The sequence below is a fragment of the Amphiprion ocellaris genome, chromosome 14 (genome assembly GCF_022539595.1).
Source record: "Amphiprion ocellaris isolate individual 3 ecotype Okinawa chromosome 14, ASM2253959v1, whole genome shotgun sequence".
Classification (NCBI taxonomy): Eukaryota; Metazoa; Chordata; class Actinopteri; family Pomacentridae; genus Amphiprion; species Amphiprion ocellaris.
Genome location: NC_072779.1, coordinates 34004770 through 34027681, shown reverse-complemented (window position 1 = coordinate 34027681; position 22912 = coordinate 34004770). Strand labels below are relative to the sequence as shown.

Sequence of the window (22912 nt, the reverse complement as noted above, 5' to 3'; positions counted from 1 at the left end):
TTGCATGTTCTCCCTGTGCATGCGTGGGTTTTCTCCGGGTACTCCGGCTTCCTCCCACAGTCCAAAAATATGCTGAGGTTAATTGATCATTCTAAATTGCCCGTAGGTGTGAATGTGAGAGTGACTGTTTGTCTCTGTATGTAGCCCTGTGACAGACTGGTGACCTGTCTAGGGTGTCCCCTGCCTTCACCTGAGTCAGCTGGGATAGACTCCAGCCCCCCATGACCCTAGTGAGGATTAAGAGGTGTATAGATAATGGATGGATGGATGGATGGTTGGATGGATGGATGGATGGATGGATGGATAAGAATAACAATATAATGTCGCTCTTGTATATTCTGGTGATTTTTTTCTATATTATACTTTCTAAATTTTTTATCTTATTTCATTTTGTCTTTATTTTATTTTAATTTTAATTTAACTTACTTTAATGTAATGCAATTAAATTTAATTATGTTAAATTTTATTTTACCTTCACTTCATACCCTAATATTTTATGTTGTCTTATTGTTTACCCCTTTACTGAATAAACAAATAAAAATAAATAAATTATGTCACTCTTGTATATTCTGTTGATTTCATTCTATTTTATATTATATTTTTTTAACCTTAATTCATTTTGTTTTTATTTTATCTTATTTTAATTTCTTTCATTTCACTTATTTTAATCTAATTTCATTTAACTTGATCTTATTTAACTGAATTTTATTTTACCTTCACTTTATACCCCCATATTCAGTGTTGTCTTATTGTTTACCCCTTTATTTCATATCCCTGCTGCGGGAACGTGTGACGAGTATTTACAGGATAAAAACCTCCCAGAATCAACGTTTCTGCCTCAGTCTCTTCCTCCATCAACACGTCTGGACTCTCCAGGTGTAGATGAAGTTCCTCCCCAGAGAACATCCCGTCTTTAAAGTACACTCCAATTAAAACGAAGGGAAAATAAATAAACACTTACTAAAATGTGATAAGATGCTTCGAGCTGCCTCTCATGGAAAAAAAAAAACTACAGAAAAAACCCCCAGTGGCCCTGAAAATACACAGTTTTATTAGAGAAACTGAATTATCTAACGGACGTGGAAGCAGGACGTGACTGGAGAGCGAGACGGACGAGAATTTAGAGGAGAACGTCGTCATACCAACATGTGTTCATGCATATGGAGAGACGGAAAACAAGATTTTACTTCAGGAGGCGTTCAGTGACCTGCCCTTAGAGACGCCAGCTTCACGCAGAAAAACACTGAAATTAAAATCTGAAGCAGAATCAAGACACCTTTTCACAGCAGTTCATCAATAAAGATAAAAGTTCTGATTTAAGCTGCAAACGTTACTGTGATACTGTGTAATACTGTTAGCTGGTTTAAAACTAAATTTAAGTTGAGTTCATTAAAGGGAATTGGCTTGAAAAGTTCATTTTTCTTCACCTTCAGGATTTCCACTCCACTCCACTGCCTCCTAAACAGTGGGAAAAACTAATTTTATTATTTTTTCATAAAGTTGTGTCCATAGTCATGGAAATAAGATACATAATTACAATTAATTTATAAATAACATGAAAAAACAGAACAGCTTAATTTTTTAAACGTTCCAAGTTACAAACTTGTGGTCATAATAATGAGAATTATTCATTTAATACCTTAAAAAATCATTTTGAAATGTAGAAGACTGACTCAGAACAATTAAAAAAAAAACATATTTCCAACTTAAAAATTTGGGTTTGTAATTAAGACAAGAAAGAAAAACACTGAGAGAACGCAGAAGTCCACCAAGGATGCTCAGTCGTTGGATCATTTCTGAAGGATAAGTCCTGATAAGTCCTCATTCCATAAGTCTCATAAGTCCACCAAGGAACGCAGCAGAGTAATTAGGAACATGACAAAACACTGTCATATAGTTTGGAGTCACCCAGACAATTCCATGTTTTCCATGAAAACTCCCACTTTTACCCATATGCTAACATAACTGCACAAGGGTTTTCTAATCATCAATGAGCCTTTCAACACCATTAGCTAACACAATGTAGCATTAGAACACAGGAGTGATGGTTGCTGGAAATGTTCCTCTGTACCTCTATGGAGATATTCCATTAAAAATCAGCTGTTTCCAGCTACAATAGTCATTTACCACATTAATAATATCTACACTGGATTTATGATTCATTTAATGCTATCTTCATTGAAAAAATTAGTTTTTCTTTAAAAAAAAAAAGAATAAGGACATATCTAAGTGACCCCAAACTTTTGACATAGTTAAAAGAAATCCAACCTAAAAAAAATTGTTAATAAATATGAGAATTCAGTACAAAGGAACACTAGATGGAAAAACTTAATTTTTTGAAGTTTACTTTTTAAAAAAGCAAGTTTTTAAGTATGGTATAAAAGTACATAGATAAGGTCTGGGTAGAACAATTTATTTTTTTAAATTGATAATATAATAGAGTATACTTGCATTTGCAATTTTACGGCAATTAAGTACATTCCACCTAAAAATCAATACTAACTAGAATAAAACTAAAAAAACCTTTTCTTTTTGTAAAACTTTCAATTTAAAAGTTTGTTTATGTGTATATATAAATACACTTATGTGCATGTATATACATACACTAGTTGGGAGAATTTGTTCTTTAAAAAAACAACAATTTTCAGCTTAAAAACTTACAGACTCAGAGTTACAGTGTTGAAGCATGTCAAATTTAAAAATTCCTTTAATTAAGGTGGAAATACTCAGTGGATCAATTTTTTTTCTTACATTTGTTGACTTAAGTTGTGTTCATAATTATTGTGAATAATTTTGAACAAACATGTTGGAACAAGTTAATTTAAAAACAAATTAATATAATAGAAACTTGTGTTTTAAACTGACTAAATTATTAAAAACTGGAATAAAAAAAGTACACTTATGTACATAAATACACTAGTTGGATTTTTTTTCATTTTTTAAAATATTTGTCAATCTAAAAATCAAAATTGTAGTGATTAAGGATGTAACATTTAATAATTCCTTTAAATACGATGGAAATACTGGTTGCAACAAATGAATTTTCATGAGTAATCAACTTAAAAACTTTATTTGTTATTAGTTAAAAACAGTAATAAAAATGATCTTTAACTGCAGTGAAAAGCTGCTTCCTGTAATTTTCTGTGGTTTGTTGTTTGAACTAAATTTTACTGGAAGTTCTTGCAAATTTAAAAAAAAAAAAAGAAAGATTGATGCAAACTGTCGTGTGAATTTTGAAAGCCCAAACATTATTCTTCTGATTCCAGGACAAGTTGAACTTCAACAAACTTCTCCATGGAGCTGATATTTGATTATTTCCATCTATAAACTGTTTTATAAGATGATAATAATTAACCATCAGCTTCACTCTCAGAGCAGACTGAGGATCTGCAGAGGAACTTATCCGACCTTGGTGGTTGGGTTGGGTTTGGTTGGGTTGGGTTGGGTTCGGGGGAGGCTGGGAGGCCGACTCCCCCCTGCAGGGACAGCGACAGTCGGACATCCTCCCCGACGGAAATTCAATTAGAGCCTAACGAGGAGCGAGTCGACCTCCCCTTCATCTACTGCAGCGTCCTTAAACCTCCCCGCTGGAAAACCTGCTAAATGTAGAAACTCTACGGATCCCAGCCGACCTCTGGGCTCGTTTACGGGAAATAATCCCAGAAATAACCACAGAAACCAGAAAGAATCCCTCAAGCATCACGAGAGATTCCTCAGAGGTCAGAGCTGCATCTGATGCAAAGATTTTCTGCAAAATTCACAAGAAAGTGGCAGATTTTGGCACAAAATCAACAGAAAAATTATCTAATTAATCAGAGGCTTTGCGATTAATTGATCTCAATTAATTAATTGGATTTTTATTGAATAGAATGAGACATTTTTTTTAGCTTTATTAGCAGTTATTCCAGTAAAAGGCCGATAAAAGCTGATAAAAGCCTCTTCATCATGTTTCTCTAATTATCTGTTTCCACTGTAGAGTTTTTTATTTTTATCTCCAGTATCAGACAAGTCACAGATCCGCTGATTCACTAACAAACTGATTAAAGACGACTCTAAACACACAATCTCAGTTTAATGTTGGTGTTTAAACTCCTGAATGGACTCTTCCTGCTCCTGATTGATCCCGTCAATAAACCGTGATGGATTCCAGTCGACCGGCGGCTTTAATGAAACTCTGAAGAAGAGCAATAAGACGAGACATGAAGGAAAAGAAAAACACACTGGAGGCCGTTTGTCTGACACAATCTGTTGTCTGCTTTTGGGGATCTTTAATAACAGTGAAGGTCTTAATTACACATTTATAATCTGAGAGTTCTGCCACAGCAAAAAACAACATTTGGCCTCAACAAAAACACTTATTTTCACTCATTTTTTAGAGTTACAAAAACTTCTAATGGAAATATGTTCAACCAACAATTAGTTTTTCCCCCAGAATCAGAAGTATTTTTAATTATTTAATGATTGGCAGCTGAAGCACAAGTTTAAAGTTGATTATTCACAAAAACTAACTTGTTCCAACCAGTTATTTCAAAAGATTTCTAGTGTTATGAACCTAAGTATCATATTCATGAACATGAGCTACTATAGTTTTATCATTTTAATATTCTTAGCTTTTATGTGATTGTTTTTATGAACACAAGTTAATTTATTAAACTAAGTTGCTGATTATTAAGTAAATAAGTTGTATTAACTTGTATTTCCACATTATATATAAGATATATTCAGGTGTTATGTCCATTTTTGTAAAAATACAGGTTTCACAGAATTTTTCTCTTTGAAATAACAACAAATATCTATAAAATTATGTTTGCTGATTTAAATAGTATATTTTTATATATGTACTTTTTATATATATTTTTAAATATCTATAAAACTATGTTTGTTTTTGATGAGAACATTATTTACATTTTTTTTCTTCGCATTAACACTTTTCACCAGATATTATCTATAACTTAACAAAACATGAAAAATCTGGCAAATAACAGTAAAAACAAATGTACAAAAGTTACGATATTTATTTGATCTTGAGTTTTATAGATAATACAAGTCATTTTTACACACTGGATGTTTCATACATGACATATAACATATTTTATTGCCTCATATCTTTTCATAGTTTTTTCTATGTTTTAGCGTTTGTGAGACTGGATTTATAGCTGGGTTTATGTGTTCAGTGTTAGATGAGGCGTCTTTCCTCTCTTTATTGTGAGTTAGCACATAGCTAAAAAGAGCCACAAGCTAAATTTAATAACTGATTACTAAATTAGAGTCTGGCTACAGCTGCACAATGAACCAAAGAAGCTATAGAGTCACCAACTGATCCACTTTTACTCCCATCACGTGTCTCATCATGCAACTCTTCATCAAACTTTATTATTCAAATGAAAGCAGGAAGAACCCTAAGCATGAATGCTAATGCTATGCAGACGCCATGAAACGAGCATCTGAACTTCAGAAACAATGACTATGGACTTTATTAGCCACCTGACACTGAATCACAAACTCCCGAAGGAGACGAAACGATGCTTCGCTGCTAAATGCTAACGTTGTCTGTTGTTTAGCGTCCAGTTCACAGCTGCTTTATTGAAGGTTTTATGGATTTAAACTGCTGCCATCAGTGAAAAAGAAGTAAAAAGAAAAGCTGCTAAGCTAGAAAATGCTAAAATGATCCAGGTATTTTAGAAAACTGTAAATTCAGACGTAATAATGTCTTTAACGTTACAAGTCATCCACTGCCAACATAAGGATATTGATTAGTGCAGTCTTTTTAGCATGTTTCTAAGTAGTTTTTCAATCTATGAACCATTTATTGGTTCTTTTCGAGCGTGACGCATCAAATAAAATAGGTTTTGTGTGTTATTTTGACACAATGCCAACAACATGTGTGCTGCTCAACCTCAGGCCGCTGTGACACCTCATTGTATGGTATTTCCTTTTACCCGGAGAAGACAGGTTTCATTTCAGGCCAGGAGCAGCAGAAATACGGATTTTCTATTTTTCCATCCTTCCCTTAATCAAAATCCAGGTGCAGCTGCTGCGGCTCCATCATATTATTCTTTATTGAGGTAGGAAGAATGGGTCCCGACGGCTTTTTTCTGTGATGGATTTCTCCCTTTACGATTGTTGAATGTCAGCGGGAATAAAAAAGACAGAAGAAAAAAGAGAAGAAGCAGCAACACTTGCTCTCTGATTGAGCGACAGATGCTGAAAGCTGACATTTACTGTCGCTGACCGTCTTCCACTAAGTAAAGTTTACCGAGTGAGCAGAGATTAGCAGAAGTGAGGTCAGGAAGACGACAGCCGGCGGCTTCTCGGACTGATCCAGAGTCAGATTTAGGAGATCTGTTGGTCTGATCCAAGCTACAGCCAGATATCACACCCTCAGATATCACATCTGGCAGCAGGACGAAGGAAACGTTGGTCAGTGATCAACAGAAACACAGCTAGCATCCATATCTGGGAGTTTTAGCCACTTCTGATGAAGTTATGTTGACTTACAGGAATCAGCCTGTAGTCTAAAATCAAAGGTGTTTTTAATTTTTTAATGACTGGTAGCGTGAACACGAGTTTTTATGCCGTTTTAATACATTAAAAAAATTGGTTCAACAGGTATTTTTATGGTATTTAAAATAATTTTTAGGTGTTAATTACCACATTTATGAACACAAGTTTTCAAAGTGGACTACTTATAAAAATGAAGTGTTCTAACTAGGATTTCCATGTTTTGCAGTGCAATGTACTTACTACCATTTTTTTGGAACATGAGTTGTAAAGTTGGCCTTTTGCAACTAAAAAGGTTTATAAAAATCACTAAATAGGAACCTTTCTTTTACAAAAATTGCAGTTGATTAATTGGTGGAAATCACTTTTTAGAGTGCAGAAATGTCATCCTTGCTGGTTTAGCTAGCAAGGGGCACCATGACAAAGACGTCTAGCATTTTAAGACTAGGAACTAGCATTCCTGTGCTAGCAACTGGCATTACTAGGCTAGCAACCTTAGTTCCCAGGCTACAAACCAGCATCCCAAGCCTAGCAACTACAATTCCTAGGCTAGCAAGTGGCATTTTTAGGCTAACAACTAGCCTTCATGGGCTAGCAACTGGCATTCTAAGGCTAGCTACTAGCAGTCTGTGGCCAGCAAGTAGCATTAATGGACTAACGACTGTCATTCCTAGGCTAGCAACTAGAATTCCTGGACTAGCAACTGGAATTCTAAAGTTGACAACTAGCCTTCATAGGCTAACAACTGTCATTCCTAGGCTAGTCACAAGCATTCCAAGGCTAACTACTAGCAGTCCTTGGCTAGCAAGTAGCATTAATGGACTAACAACTGTAATTTCTAGGCTAGCAACTAGCCTTCTTGGACTAGCGACTGGAATTCTAAAGCTAAAAACTGTCATTTCTAGGCTATTAACAAGCATTCCAAGACTAGCTACTAGCAGTCCTGGGCTAGCAATTGGAATTCCACATTTACTAGGCTAATAACTAGCATTCCTGGACTAGTAACTGCAATTCCTAGGCTCACAAATGGCATTTTTAGACTAACAACTAGCCTTCATAGGCTAACAACTGGCACTTCTAGGCTAGTCACAAGCATTCCAAGGCTGCCCACTAGCAGTCCACGGCCAGCAAATAGCATTAATGGGCTAACAACTGTCACTTCTAGACTAGCCACTAGCAGTTCTGGACTAGTAAGTACAATTTCTAGGCTAGCAAATGGCATTTTTAGGCTAACAATTAGCCGTCATAGGCTAACAACTGGGCTAGGCTCGTCACAAGCATTCCAAGGCTAGGTAATAGCAGTCCGTGGCCAGCAAGTAGCATTCCTGGACTAGCAGCTGGAATGCTAGAGTTAACAACTGGCCTTCTTAGGCTAGTCCCTAGCATCTCCAGGCTTGTAACTACCATTTCTTTCCTTGTTCTTTTCCCTCATTGGTTTATGTAACAGAGCTGCGTTTACAAGTGAAATCATTGGTCCATTATCAACTAAAATAACAACATTAATGCAAACACGTTTGATTAGCTCATTGTTGACTGGTAACTGCGCTAATTATTGATTGAGGAAATTATTCAGAATGTGCATCCTTCGTCTTGCTCTGCTTTTACAAAACCTGCATGACAGCAGACATAAACAAAGCATCAGACTCAGGTTAAAAACACCTCGATCGGATCAGAACTTTTCCATTAGGAAGTGTAGAAAACTGAAACTATAATGGACTCACAGCAAACTCAGTCAAAGGTGAGAAAAGAGAAGCACAAACAAGAAGAGATGTCAAAGAGATGAAACGGGGTTCAGATGGCGAGAAGCTGCCGAAGATAAGAGACGTCAGGAAATGACAAGAAAGAAAAACAGTGAAAGGAAGAGATTAGAGGCGTGAAGGGAAGAGGAGGAAAGACTTTAAAACCAGCAGGTCTCAGTGTTTGCATGTCGTCTATGAGGCAGCCTGAATGAACGGAGGTGAACGTGGGCGGATTCACATCACTTTAGCCTGACGAGCCACTGAGAAACAGATGAATATGGATGTAAATATTGCTAGATGGTGGGCTCTGTTGCACATCCGTGGGCGGGAGAGGAAGTAGCAACAATCACAGGTGAGATTTTATCCAAACATTATTCCGTACGGTGCGGTTTATACAGAGGAACAAGATCCTTGTTTCTAACAAGCTGGCTATTATAAATATCTCTAAAATAACAGCTGTGGAGGTCCTGGCTCTGCTGAAGACATCTGCCCACAAAAAATTATTTTCCTACGTCAGTGTTCTTTAGTGAGCCGTATTGGTCGATTACATGCAAGAAACAAGTCACAAGTGGAAAAATCACCAGCTGTAGTCGACTTCCTGCTGTTTATTCTGCTCATACAGCTAGTTTCTCTTCCTGAACATCTAGATTTTCTATCTAAAATTGTATTTGCATCTATATATTCATATTTGATTGTGTTCACAGTAGGGCCCAACTGATTTATCAGCTGCCTGGATAAATCGGTCAATTATAGCCCTTTTCAAAATAATCGTCATCGGCCGGAGTTTTGTCGATTAAACGTCGATATATTCTTAGTTTCTCATAAAACATTAAATGCTGTTCAGTGTTGGAGTTGCGCTGTTTGTAGGTACTGATGGATCAAGTTTTGGTTCAATGACTTTGAGTCCTGCGGTCAAGAATCTTGGGGTGATATTTGACAGAGACTTGAAATTTAACAAACAAATTGACACTGTCATCAGAGCAAGTTTCTTTCAATTGCCCTTTTTAGCCAAAGTCAAGTCTTTCTTAAACCGCGCCGACCTTGAAAAAGCCATTCCTGCTTTTATCAGTTCAAGACTGGACTACTGCAGTGCACTTTACATCAGCATCTCCCAGTCATCTGTCAGACGCCTGCAACGCATGCAAAATGCTGCAGCATCTTTTAACAGACACCAACAGACGTGAGCTCATCACCCCAGTCCTTTACTCTCCACTGGCTTCCAGTCCAGTCCAGAATTCCTTTTAAACTTTTATAGTTTGTTTTTAAAGTTCTTAACGGTCTTGTTCCACTTTATTTATCAGAGATTTTAACTTTACGGGACCAAAAAAGAGCTCTGAGGTCTTCCAGTCAGCGGCTGCTTGAAGTACCCAGGTCTGAATACAAACATTGGGCTGAGCGGGTGTTCTCTGTAGAACCCAGGCTCTGGAACAAGCTCCACCATCACTGACCTGGGTCTGTTTAAATCACAACTCAAAACCTTCCTGTTTAAAATGGCTTTTAATACCCAGCAGCATGGTGACATCTTACTACTTCTATTTCTTTTAGATGTATATTTTAGTGCTGTTTTATTACTGTTAATTTTAATTGTCTCATTCTATATCTTACGGGCTGCACAGTGGTGTGGTGGTTAGGACTTCCGCCTTGCAGGAGTTTGCATGTTCTAGCTGTGCATGCGTGGGTTTCCTCCGGTTTCCGCCCACAGTCCAAAAATGTGCTGAGGTTAATTGATTATTCTAAATTTGCCCGTAGGTGTGAGTGTGACTCTTTGTCCTGCTTTAAGTTACTGTATTGTTTTTAAGTCATTCTCTTGCTTTCACTGTGAAGCGTTTTGGTCATCTGTTGGGCTGTTGGAAAGGGCTACAGAAATAAACTTTGATTGATTTGTTGAATACATGGAGCTCTGACTCCATTCATTCCTCAGTCCTCACCGCTGTCTTCTCAGGAACATACAAGAGTGATCTACAGCCAGGAACATTACAGGAGTGGGCGGAGCCGACAGCTAAGTTCATAATGATGCTGTGAAATTAACCAGGAATCAACATGTCTCCCGTTTCACCTTAATTCTCTTTAGCATGTGTCATGATGAGTGACACGTACCTTATTACAGATGTTTGTTTCTAAAGCTTTATGTTGTGAAAAACTGAGATCTGGAAATTTGTGTTTCTTGTGTCTTAACTTGTCATTTTGTAAAGATGTTTATTTTTTATTTTATTATTTGGAAATACCAGAATCTGCAAATGATTTTACATTTTTGTGTGTCTGATCACATCATTTCTAAAAAATAAATCGGACATTACAATCAAACAGTTACTCAGTACTTGAGTAGTTTTTTTCACCCTTACTTGAGTAATTTTTTGGATGACTACTTTTTACGTCTACTTGAGTGATATTATTTTGAAGTAACGTTACTCTTACTTGAGTATAATTTTTGGCTACTCTACCCACCTCTGGTTGTAAGTTTTATTCATCACATATTTTCTAAATTAATCGGCCTATTAATCAATTATCGGTATTTTTTTCTGCCAAATTTCGGAATCAGCATCGGCATCACTCAATAAATCCTGATCAGTGGAGCCCTGCTAAACAGCACTTTATGCTCCAACATTCTGTATATTTAAAGCACTTTACTGCTGCTGCTCCGACGCTAAACTGCTCTTTGTCGTCTCCTACTCTGCACAACGACAGTAAAGTTGAATCTAATGTAATCCTGCGGTTCAGCCGGACAGCAGAGCTCACTGTTAGCGTCTCTCTCTGCTTCATTAATGAGGAGCAACAGCTGGAAAGTCGCCAAACATTTCCCAGACGATCAGAAGTGAGAGTCTGTAGAGCAGCAAACTGCATCCTGAAACTCATATCTTAAACCACCTCATGTTTGCTCAGCTGGTATTTATCTTGCTGCAATATTTCCAGCAGAAAAAACTAAATGTCATGTGTGTTTTTTTGCATTAGGGTGCAGCCTCAGAATCAAACGTCTTCAGAGCAATAAAGCAGCTTTTTTCCAGAACCGACCTGAACAGATCAACAAACTTTTCCAGCATCTTAAAGACACTTTCTCGTCTTTAGTTTCACATTCGAGCCACTTCTGACAGCGGAACCTGAACAAAAAGAGCAAATAAAACTTCTGAGAGGATGCAGAAAGCTGCAGGGAATAAATAAAGAGAGACTTTATGTGATAAAAACCAGCCGACCTGTGCATGGAGTCTGACGATCCTCCAAACACTCACAACATCAACAGCAACAGAATGGAGTTTTCACCCTCAACGACACACAAACGCAGAGATCCTCGGCTTTCCTCCAACAGTTGCAGTAATTATGACTTTAAACCCAGAGAGGGAGGCTATAATTACCCCTCACACAGACCGGCTGCTAATTAGCACCTCAGAAAACACAAAACATCGTCGATTAATGCAACAGATGAGCGGCTTAAACCCAAAAACAAGCAGCAGCAGCAGCAGCAGCAGCAGCATCATTCCTGCTCCTCTGTATTATTTAATATGTAAGGAAACGGGACGGTGAGCAGGAAGTGATGCAGCAGGTTTGTGATGAAGATCTGGGCTGATAACTCCACACTTGTCCCCTGATTTATGAAGCTATAGTTCAGAACAGAGCCTCAACTTCCAGAGTTTGGACCTGATTAAGCTGCTGGTGGCGGCAGAAACCCGTTTATGGCGGCGCTGACCTCATCATCGCCGTCTGATGGCAGGTCAGAGCAGCACCGGGAGGAAAAAACCACTCACAGAAGGAAAAATCGGATTCAAAAAGACTCCTAGAGGGATGAAAACTTCCATTTCTAACGACCAGAGGAGCAAGAAACGCTTCTCCTGACAATAATCTGAATGATACGTTGATTTGAACCCTCTGAACCCCAAGTAGCTTCTGAAACTGTAATAGTATTATAAAAATATATTTAAAAAATATTTTAAAAATTGTTTAAAAAATGATGAAAATATCAGCAAATATTAATATTATAATATATATAATATATATTCAGTAGATTCCAATACTATTTATAAAATACTGATTTCGATGCAGACATTATTTACAGATTTGGCCTGTTTTTTTTTTTTGTTTTGTTTTTTGGGGGGTTTTGTTGCATTTTTTGTGATTTTATTTGTTATTATCTGGAATTTAACAAAAGAAGGGAAAAACTATATAAGAAATGACAGTTTCTAGACAAAAAAAATGTCTGCAAATATCTTCAAAAAAATAAGTATACTTTCAGTAGATTTCCCTTTTTATGTGGAAACTATTTACACTTTTGGACTGTTTTTGTTTACATTTGATTTTATCTGTAATTTAACCAAAAAAGGAAAATACATATAAGAAATTACCGTTTCCGGATATTTAAATATCTGTAAATATCTTTTTAAAAAAAAAAAAAAAAAAAAGGATCTTTCAGTATATTTCAAAACTACTTATTATCTGTAAGTCCACCAAAGAGGGGAAGCATATACATACATATATAAGAAATTACAGTTTCTAGCCATAAAAACAAGGATGTTTTCAGTAGATTCCAATACTATTTGTGGAAATACAGGTTTTTATGTGGACATAATTTATGAATATATATATATATATATATATATATATATATATATATATATATATATATATATATATATATATATATATATATATATATATATATATATATATATATAATAAATGACAGTTTCTGGACATTAAAAACTGTTAAGAAACAATGTAAAGAATAAAATGTCTTCTGTGTAGAATAACAGCAACGGAGCCAAAACAGGATAAAAAAATGTTTTAAAAAAAGATGAAAATATCAGCAAATATCGCCGAGGAAACCATTTATTTTTGGCAAATTTTTAAGTCACACATGTAGAATAAACTATTTTCCGAGAAATGATGTTTTTTTTTTTTTTTTTAACTTAGATGTCATTTATTTTCCTACTGATCTTCTACTTCACACATGATGAGTTCACAGATCGTTGGAAGGTTTTAAAATCTGTGATTTTTTCTGTGTTTACAGTTCTAGTCCTGATAATTAGTCTAAATTTGATGATTTTTTTCAAACCTGCTGGTTGGTTTTGGGGTTCAGAGGGTTCATTTCCTGAACCTAAAGTTTAGCTACCAGCAGCAACATTCCTGCTTTTAGACAAACCTGCAGATTTAACAAAGCTGTTTATTTACCAGGGTTTCCAGAATAAACTTCAGTTGCATGAAGCCAACATTTGGACGTGTAGAAAATGATCCGCTGCTCTGAAACTCACGGCTGAAGCTTTTGTTTCGTTATTGGTGAGTCAACAAGTCAACAAGACAAACAATCAGCTGGGAGGTTGGTTTGAGCGGCAGCTGAAGGAGATTCTACTGAACCTTTGTCGCTGAAGTCGTCCACCAGGATGACCTCGGCGATGAGCTGTGGAGGCGAGCGGTTCAGGATGCTGTGGACGGTCCGGAGCAGCGACGACCAGCCTTCGTTGTGGAACGGGATGATGATGCTGGTGTTGGGAAGCTTCTCTGAGTACAACTTCTGTTTACAGCTGCACAAAAAAAAACACGACAACAAAGCAGAAAGTCAGAACAGGAAGTAGAGAAAAGTGTTCAAGCATTTTAGAGGAAACATCTCGATCAGAACTTCTGTTTACACACAGAACACCTTCAGTATGAAAAAGGTCCTTTATAAAACACAATAAAACGTTTTACAGCTGCACAAAAAAAAACATAACAACAAAGCAGAAAGTCAGAACAGGAAGTAGAGAAAATTGCATCTCAACAGCTGTTGGACCAACAGAACCGGACGATGGTTTAATAAAATAAACGAATAAATCAAACTAATTGTATAACAGCCGTGCACAGTTTAAATTTGCACATTTCTGTATCACTGTGGAATATTCTGGAGATTTATACTATATTATATTTTAGATATTTCTGTTTTATTATACTTTATTTTCATTTTATTTTACAGCGTTTTATTTTACGTTGTCTTTATACTCCAATATCTCTTGTTGTCTTATTGTTTACCCTTTTATTAAATAAATATATAAAATACTGTCACAAATTCTGTAATTTTTTTTTCTCTTACATTTTATATATTTCTGTCTTATTTCACATAATTTTCATTTTATCTTATTTTATTTTAATTTAATGTTATTTAATTTAATTTTATTTTTCACTTCATACCCTAATATTTTGTGTTGTCATATTGATTACCCATTTATTGAATAAATAAAAAAAGAATATATTGTCAATCTTGTATATTCTGTTTATTTTTTTTCTATATTATACTTTAGATATTGCCATCTTATTTCACTTTATTTTCATTTTTTATTTTTATTTCACTTAATTTATTGTAAATTTATCTTATTTTATTTGATTCAAATGTATTTATTTATTTATTATTAATTTATTTTAACTGTCACTCTTGTATATTTTGTTGTTTTGAATATTTTCAATCTCTGCATTTTCTTGTCTATTTTTTTCATCATTTTCAATATTTTTTTTTATCATTTCCAATCTCTTCTTGTTTTGTTTCATTTTTTGTCATTTGCAATCTTTTTGGTTTTTTGTCTCATTTTGTATGACTGAAATCCAAAATAATTCCATCTGACAGAATGGATTTAAGGAATCTGGAGTTTTTATTTGATTTATTTACATCAGAAGGAAAGAAACTCATTTTGGTTACAAACCCCCCCCCCAAACATTAGTAATTTGGAAATATTTCAGCTACAGAAAAGATGAAGCTAATTTTCTGTCTGCTACTACAGCGTGATTAGTTCTTTCCAAATACAGACATTCAACTTATTTAAACTTAAATTTCCTGAATTATTTTTGCTAAACTGAATGTTGCAGCGTTACTGTATGCCAATAACAGACGTGTTTGCTTTAGAAAACCTCTGTATTTGATATCTTTGTTGTGTAATAATAATAATAATAATAATAATAATAATAATAATAATAATAATAATAATAATAATAATAATAAAACAGTAGCAGGTGTGTGTTTAACGTGTTCAGCAGGTTTGTACGTACACCATAAATCAGAATAATGATAATAAATCATTGTGTTAGCTGACAATAGCTGTTTATTCTGCTGTGTTTTCTTCAGATAAACTTCACATTCATCTGGGTTTGGCTGCTTTCTTTTCAGAATAAAAGCCTAAATCTTCCCTCTTCCTGTATGCAGAGACTTTTTCTCTGTGGTTTCTGGTTTCTGGTTATTGTTTCAGGGCTTTAAATGCCAACCGACAGCAGGGAAGAAGCCCTTTAGCCGGCTGTGCTGCCGACCTGAACAATGAGCTGCTCTTTTAATAAGACGTAATGAAGCGAACCACCTGCTGGCCTCCGGGCCTCCTTCTGCTTCTGAGAGATCAGCAGGAGAATCTGCAGAGACGTAATTATCTCTGAGTGGCTCTGGATGTCAGGACGCCTGAACGTCACGTCGGGACGCCTGAACGTCACGTCGGGACGCCTGAACGTCACGTCGGGACGCCTGAACGTCACGTCGGGACGCCTGAACGTCACGTCGGGACGCCTGAACGTCACGTCGGGACGCCTCAACGTCACGTCGGGACGCCTCAACGTCACGTCGGGACGCCTCAACGTCACGTCGGGACGCCTGAACGTCACGTCGGGAATCCTCAACGTCACGTCGGGACGCCTGAACGTCACGTCGGGACGCCTGAACGTCACGTCGGGACGCCTGAACGTCATGTCGGGAATCCTCAACGTCACGTCGGGAAGCCTCAGCGTCACGTCGGGACGCCTGAACGTCACGTCGGGACGCCTGAACGTCACGTCGGGACGCCTGAACGTCACGTCGGGACGCCTCAACGTCACGTCGGGACGCCTCAACGTCACGTCGGGAAGCCTCAACGTCACGTCGGGACGCCTGAACGTCATGTCGGGACGCCTGAACGTCACGTGGGGACGCCTCAACGTCACGTGGGGACGCCTCAACGTCACGTGGGGACGCCTCAACGTCACGTGGGGACGCCTCAACGTCACGTGGGGACGCCTCAACGTCACGTCGGGACGCCTCAACGTCACGTCGGGAAGCCTCAACGTCACGTCGGGACGCCTGAACGTCATGTCGGGACGCCTGAACGTCACGTCGGGACGCCTGAACGTCACGTGGGGACGCCTCAACGTCACGTGGGGACGCCTCAACGTCACGTGGGGACGCCTCAACGTCACGTCGGGACGCCAGAAACGTCACGTCGGGAGGCCTCAACGTCACGTGGGGACGCCTCAACGTCACGTCGGGACGCCAGAAACGTCACGTCGGGACGCCTCAACGTCAAGTCGGGACGCCTCAACGTCACGACGGGACGCCTCAACGTCACGTGGGGACGCCAGCGAAGGGAAGGAAGGAAAGAACAAAGGAAGGAACGAACGAAGGAATGAAGGAAGGAACGAAGGAAGGAAGGAAGGTCGGAACGGAGGAAGGAACGAACCAAAAGAGGCTGATCTAATCGTATTTTATCATCAAACCTGAAAGGTTTTGCACATTTGTGCACAAAGAACATCGATCTCGAACTCTTTTTGACTCAAGTTCTTACTAATTTGCTGTTTCTAACGTTCCTTGAGTCGACAAAGTTGAACACACAAAGGACTTCCTGTCTCAGACGCAGCAGAAAACATGTCTGATGACAGAAACCTCCAAGGTCGGAGGACAGAGGAGGTTTTTATGAATCTGATGGAAAGAGACCTCTGAATCTGGAAGCTTCTCTCCTCATGAATGCGACGGCCGTTCAGAATAAGACTGTGGTCAGGTGGAAGAACGCTGGAGGCTGATCTGTGACGAATGGGGTCAGCAGGTCCGGAGCTGATATTTATAGTGTCGCTGGTGTGTTTATTTTCAGCGTTTTGTTCGGTAATGAGTCAGAGGAGCTGGAAGGAAGCCAGCAGTTTGTCTGCAGCCACAGACCCATACAGTTCCTGCAGCATCTGCCTTCAAATCTGGATTCTGATAAATAAGAGCTGAACGTTTCCCTCCTCAGCACCTCCAGAGAACCACATGAGGGCCGTAATCAAAGAAACAAGTATTCCAAAACAAGTTCTTACTCATTTCAGGTCTGTTGCACTATTGTCCACTAAGAACCACACTTTGTTTCCCAGTGTGTCTTTATGTTGTTTGAAATCAACACTAAAGGCCGTATTTAAACTCATGAACCATCTTTAAAGCTCATTCAAAGCTGCCCAATACATAAGAAATAAGTCGTTTCTCCTAATATTTCTATAGAAGTTAAAAAGAAATGTACAAATGTGACTTCCTTAGGGCCTGAACACTGGATTCGAATAATTTGAGATGAAGAACACTGAAAAATGAAATCAAAAACAGTTTTTAAGTTAATTATACATTAAAAATCAGTTTGTTGAAATCCCTATTCGGGACCCCAAACAAAGTTCTGTAAAATATTTTTGCCCGAATTCTGAGATTTTCATACTAGACGTGCAAATTTCAAAGCATTTTCAACCAATCCACAAATGTTAGTAAACGCAAAGGAAAAACAGTGAACAACGTGTATTCAGATTTTTGGCTGCATTCCAAGGAAATCTGAGCTCATCTTGAACCTGTGAGTTTTGTTTAGAGGTCATTAACCACCTCAGAGGTGGTTGTCATGGTGCCCGTTGCTAGCTAAACTCCCACAAAATGCTAAATGCTAAACAAACTACAGGAGGTCTTCGGTTTACGATGTCCTCGACTTACATCGTTTCATCGGAACTGGTTCAGTGGAACTACTTGATGAGCAGAGCGGATGAATATGTCGTCACGTGGCGAGTGCAGTGGGTGAATACTGCATGTACAGTAGTCAGGTGGCGCTATAAGACGGCTTTGTTTACATTTGCCACCACACTGGATTATGCTACATTCATTAACTTCATTACGGATCCCAAGCGAAGTCAGATTTACAGTATACATTTTTGCTGGTATTTTCCTACCAAGTCGTGTGTCATTGTGGGTTAGTGACTGTTTGTCATTACTGTAGTTGTACAAATATCTAAACTAATCGATATCGTGATGCAGGTGACGGCTTTGGTTACATTTTCAACGGAAATCGAAAATTGACTTACATCACACCGCAGGAATGGAAGTCCAAACTAAGTCAAGGACTCCCTGTATAGAGAAAGTGACACCTCCTCTGGTCTCTACGGTATTAAACAGTAAGAGGCTCCACCTGGTGGAACAACCTGGTAATGCAGCTGATTTGCAGTACATATCCTGACATGCACGACCTTCTTCTTCTGCCTCATTGGTTAATTTGTTTTTAATCAGTTAAGTTATGAGCAGCATTCATTGAACCATTCAAAAGTTTGGGATCACCCAGACAATTCCATGTTTTCCATGAAAACTCCCACTTTTATCCATGTGCTAACATAACTGCACAAGGGTTTTCTAATCATCAATGAGCCTTTCAACACCATTAGCTAACACAATGTAGCATTAGAACACAGGAGTGATGGTTGCTGGAAATGTTCCTCTGTACCTCTATGGAGATATTCCATTAAAAATCAGCCGTTTTCAGCTAGAATAGTCATTTACCACATTAACAATGTCTACACTGGATTTATCATTCATTTAATGTTAACTTCATTGAAAAAAAAATGCTTTTCTTTCAAAAATGAGGACATTTCTACATGATCCCAAACCTTTGAACGGTAGTGTAGATACACTGAAAGACCTTTACTTCAGAGGCTGAATCCTAACAACTTTTACACCAAATAAAATTTCCCACCTCAATGTAAGGAAGGTAAAAATTAACTGTGACATAAAGTCTACCGACCTGATTCAAGACTTTTACTAAACTTTCTGAATGTTTGTACCACAGTTGAGGCCAGATGTTGCCCTTAAGGCGTTTTCAAAGCCCCTAATTACATTCATGCTCTTGAGGAGATCTGAATGACCTTCCACTGCCACAGGTTAGCAAAATGAACCCATCAAAACAATTCGTGAATGGGTTTTAGACTTCTGTGGAACAACCTTCCTCATTAAAACGTGATGCCTGCCCACCAGCCACAATAGAAGCTGCTTCGGCTCTCGTCTTCTCGTTCACACTTTGTTCACAGACGTGGATGTCGGTGACACTGATAATTGCTGTGGACAACATGGTGGTTGCATGGCGTAACGCTACACGTCTCCTGTGAATCTGCCGGGCAGGTCGATAATTAGAACAACTGTTCCTAACGGCGCTTCCTGTAATGAGCTGGGACAGAAGCAGCCTGCAAAACCAAGGTGTAAACAACACGCTAGAAATGGAGCTCTGGCAGAGACGACCTGTGCCGTTGGCCGCCGTCAACGCTCAACAACGAAGGAAAAAAGAGGAATTTATGCAGAACTGGAGGACATTTTACGTCCCACTCATCAAATCTCAAATAATTCACATAAAAAATATTAAAACCTGCAGACCAAGTGTAAATGTTCTTGTCCTGAGACCAAAACTAAAAATCTAGGAGAAAAGAATGTTTGAAAATATTTTTAAAATATCAAGTCTGGAGTTCCTCCTAAAATGTCATTTTTGTCTTGTCCCACCCCCCTGATGACCAAACTGATTCTCAAATAAAAGGGTTAGGGTTAGCGTAGCTTTTGGATATTTTGTCTCTAAACCATTCTGTGTTTTCCACAGCTAAGAAAGACTCCTTTTAAGACTGATTAGTTAAACATTCACACTGTGTTTCTGTGTGATGTCTTCCTGTTGCCATCTTCTTTTTTTTTCCTGTTGCTCTTGGATTTCATCAGGTCAAAATGTGAGACTTAAATGTTTTTGCTTTCAAGATCACGTCAAACCATCCGCCAGGTTCCTCTTCAGAAAAAACACCAAACATACCGAGTTACTTTCTAATCTTTCATCAATAGAAAACATTATTTCTTCATTTTACCTTCAGATTTCAAACACTTCCTCTCCAAAATCTGCCTCTTTCTTAGATAACCTCTTAATAAACTATAAACCTGGTTAAGTTTCATGTCAGATCATGTTCAAGGACCAGAGGAAAGTTCAAAAACTGGTGATCCTCTGTGGTTTTGGAATTCCTGTTGCTGCTCATGAGTGTTTGAACTCAGACTTAATGCCTCAGTTTGATGCATCTTTTGGCTCCTATCATCCAAACTTCAGCTCTCAGATCTTCGTTGAAAAACTTTGTTAAAAAGTCCCCAACAGTTTGTCAGGTTGATACTGATCAATGAAACTGTTGCTGTGTCGTTGCGGGTACGTTAGTTTTTACTTCTTATGTCGTCCCTTATGAGCAGTTACCGTTTAGTTCATCCACTGCACGTCTTATCAACACTTGAAAGCCTCGTGCCATAAATAAGTCTTTACCGGTGCAATTTACAGGAAGTGGACACCATTAAAATGAAATACTTAGGTGAGGTTCTTGACCCACGCTGGCAGCTGAAACTCGTTAAACAGTTAAACAGTAGACATTCATAAGAGAACTTGTACAAAAACTTAAAAGACCAAATTTCTCCTGTAGCGAACAGACAGGAAGCCAATAAGCTGTGGTTCTACTTCTATTTGAAATAATGTGAAATACTGAAATATTTACTGTAGAGACCAGAGGAGGCATCACTTTGACTGTGGTTTGTTTAGCATTGGTGAGCAGAGAGCATTGTGGGAGTTCAGCTAGCACCGGGCACCATGACAAAGACTTCTGAGACCCTTAATGACCTCGTCTTAAAGTCCTACAAGAAAACAAACCATCGAAGATCAGATAAGTCTTAATTAATCCCTCAGTGGGGAACATTTACATCGATGCAGCAACAAAGGCTGAAGAGCAAACATTTCAGAAATATCAGAAGAAAAATAAAAGAAAATACTAAACCAATCTGCACAAGTGCTGGTTCTGATTGTCCAGATGGTAATAATATTGCAAAGATTCATGAGGAGGAATATTAATAAGAGAAGTAATGATATTGAATAAGGGCAGCAGTGGATGACGGTAACCTTCAAGAGACGCTTTAAGAAACCAAACATCTGCCAGAAGACAGTTAAGATTTATTGTTTAGCATCAAACCTGGTGACAGATCGGTTGGTGACTTTGGAAAACAACATGTTCTGCAAAGATCTGATAGAAAACCAAAGTCTATGGGAGCCAGATGAGGCAGCTCAGTCCTTCCAAGAATGATGAAAGATGCTGGACAAGTTTGGGTGTGAAGTCATCGTGCAATTTAGCATTAAAAGTTTTTAGAATAGAAATCATACTGAAGAACTGAACATTTGATCAAACAAATGGTTCGAACCAGAGTAGATTTCCACCTGAACAGGAGCCATCTGAGACAGAAAGAAGCATCAAAAATCTGAACCTGAAATAAAGAAATAATGTTCTCATACTGAAAGACCCCTTTTACTCTACAGAATAAAGATTAGAAAGTAACTTGATATGTTTGGTGTTTTTTCTGAAGAGGAACCTGGCGGAGGGTTTGACGTGATCTTGACTTGAAAGCAAAAACATTTAAGTCTCACATTTTGACCTGATGAAATCCAAGAGCAACAGAAAAAAAAAAAAACGAAGTCGGCAACAGGAAGACATCACACAGGAACACAGTGTGAATGTTTAACTAATAAGTCTTAAAAGAAATCTTTCTTAGCTGTGGCAAACACAGAATGGTTTAAAATCAGTGAAATGGACAGAATTTAACCAAATTTGCATCATAAACTTCAGCTTTGAGCAGATTTGTACTGAGGAGGAGCTATTGGAGAGAGTTTAGAGGGAAATTATGACAAAATCTGAATGAAAAATGAAGAATTGAAGCTCTGAAATGCTCTTGATCAAAGATAATGGTTTAAGCTAGCTAGCAAGACTGATCGTATTTGTGTTGAAAAATTTTAAACTTGTGGGGATTCATGCATGTAAACTGATGACATTTCTATTTAATTTTACTGCCCACATGTTTAAAATCGTTCTTTAAATCCTGCAGGAATCTACCAGCTGATTGGATCTCTGTTTTCTGAGTCACATTTCCCACGCTGCACCTCTACCTTCGACACTCGTCCTTATTTTTTGGGAACAACGACCATCTGCCGACGAGGCCGGAGAGTTTGCAGGTTTCCAGTGGGACGAAAGGCTGCAGCAGGTGATTCATTTTTCCTCTCCGCTTGATGGAGTGCCAATCTGTGAAATAAGCTGCTGCAGTGTTTGGCTGGAATGAAAACCTGCTCACCTCCACTCCTCAACCTTTTCACACACAACACTGATGGTTTTCCTTTTTGGGCAGCTGTGTCCGCGGTGGCCGAGCTGTTTGGTGGAAATTCTAAAAGAAGCATCTGGTTTCTGTTTTACATTCAATAAAAATGACGGATGTGTTCAATGGAAATGGGACGAAAATCAAAAACTGGAAAATAAATTATCTTATTGATTCATAATAGAGTCGTGGTCGTAAATGAGGCAAATCAAGTTGTCAAGGCTTTTGTTTTTGCAGATAAATGTGTTTTATTAGTATTTTATACATTATCATCAATCTGTGGCGTCGCATCATTAATCATCTTTTTGTTTTATTTTTAAAGTATTTTAAAATCAATTTTGATTGGACCCTACTGTGTTTTGTTCATTCTGTCTGTTTTTTTTTGAAAATTTTTTTATTTCTAATTGTTTGTTAAATTCTATTTTTTTTCTATTTTATTTTAAATATTTCATATTATTTTAAACTATTTGTTTATTTAATTGTAATTTATATTTACATTATTCCTCAATTAATTTTATTGTAATTATTT

General features: G+C 37.8%; 1 protein-coding gene across 1 annotated transcript in view; it reads right to left on the bottom strand.

Moving 5' to 3' along the window:
• The window catches only part of LOC111583864 (polypeptide N-acetylgalactosaminyltransferase 10-like), a 138603-nt gene that overhangs the window by 63690 nt on the left and 52001 nt on the right, over nt 1-22912 (bottom strand). Inside the window, exon 4 of the mRNA XM_055017041.1 lies at nt 13581-13747. Coding sequence (XP_054873016.1) covers nt 13581-13747 — 167 coding nt within the window. The remainder of the gene's footprint in view (nt 1-13580; nt 13748-22912) is intronic.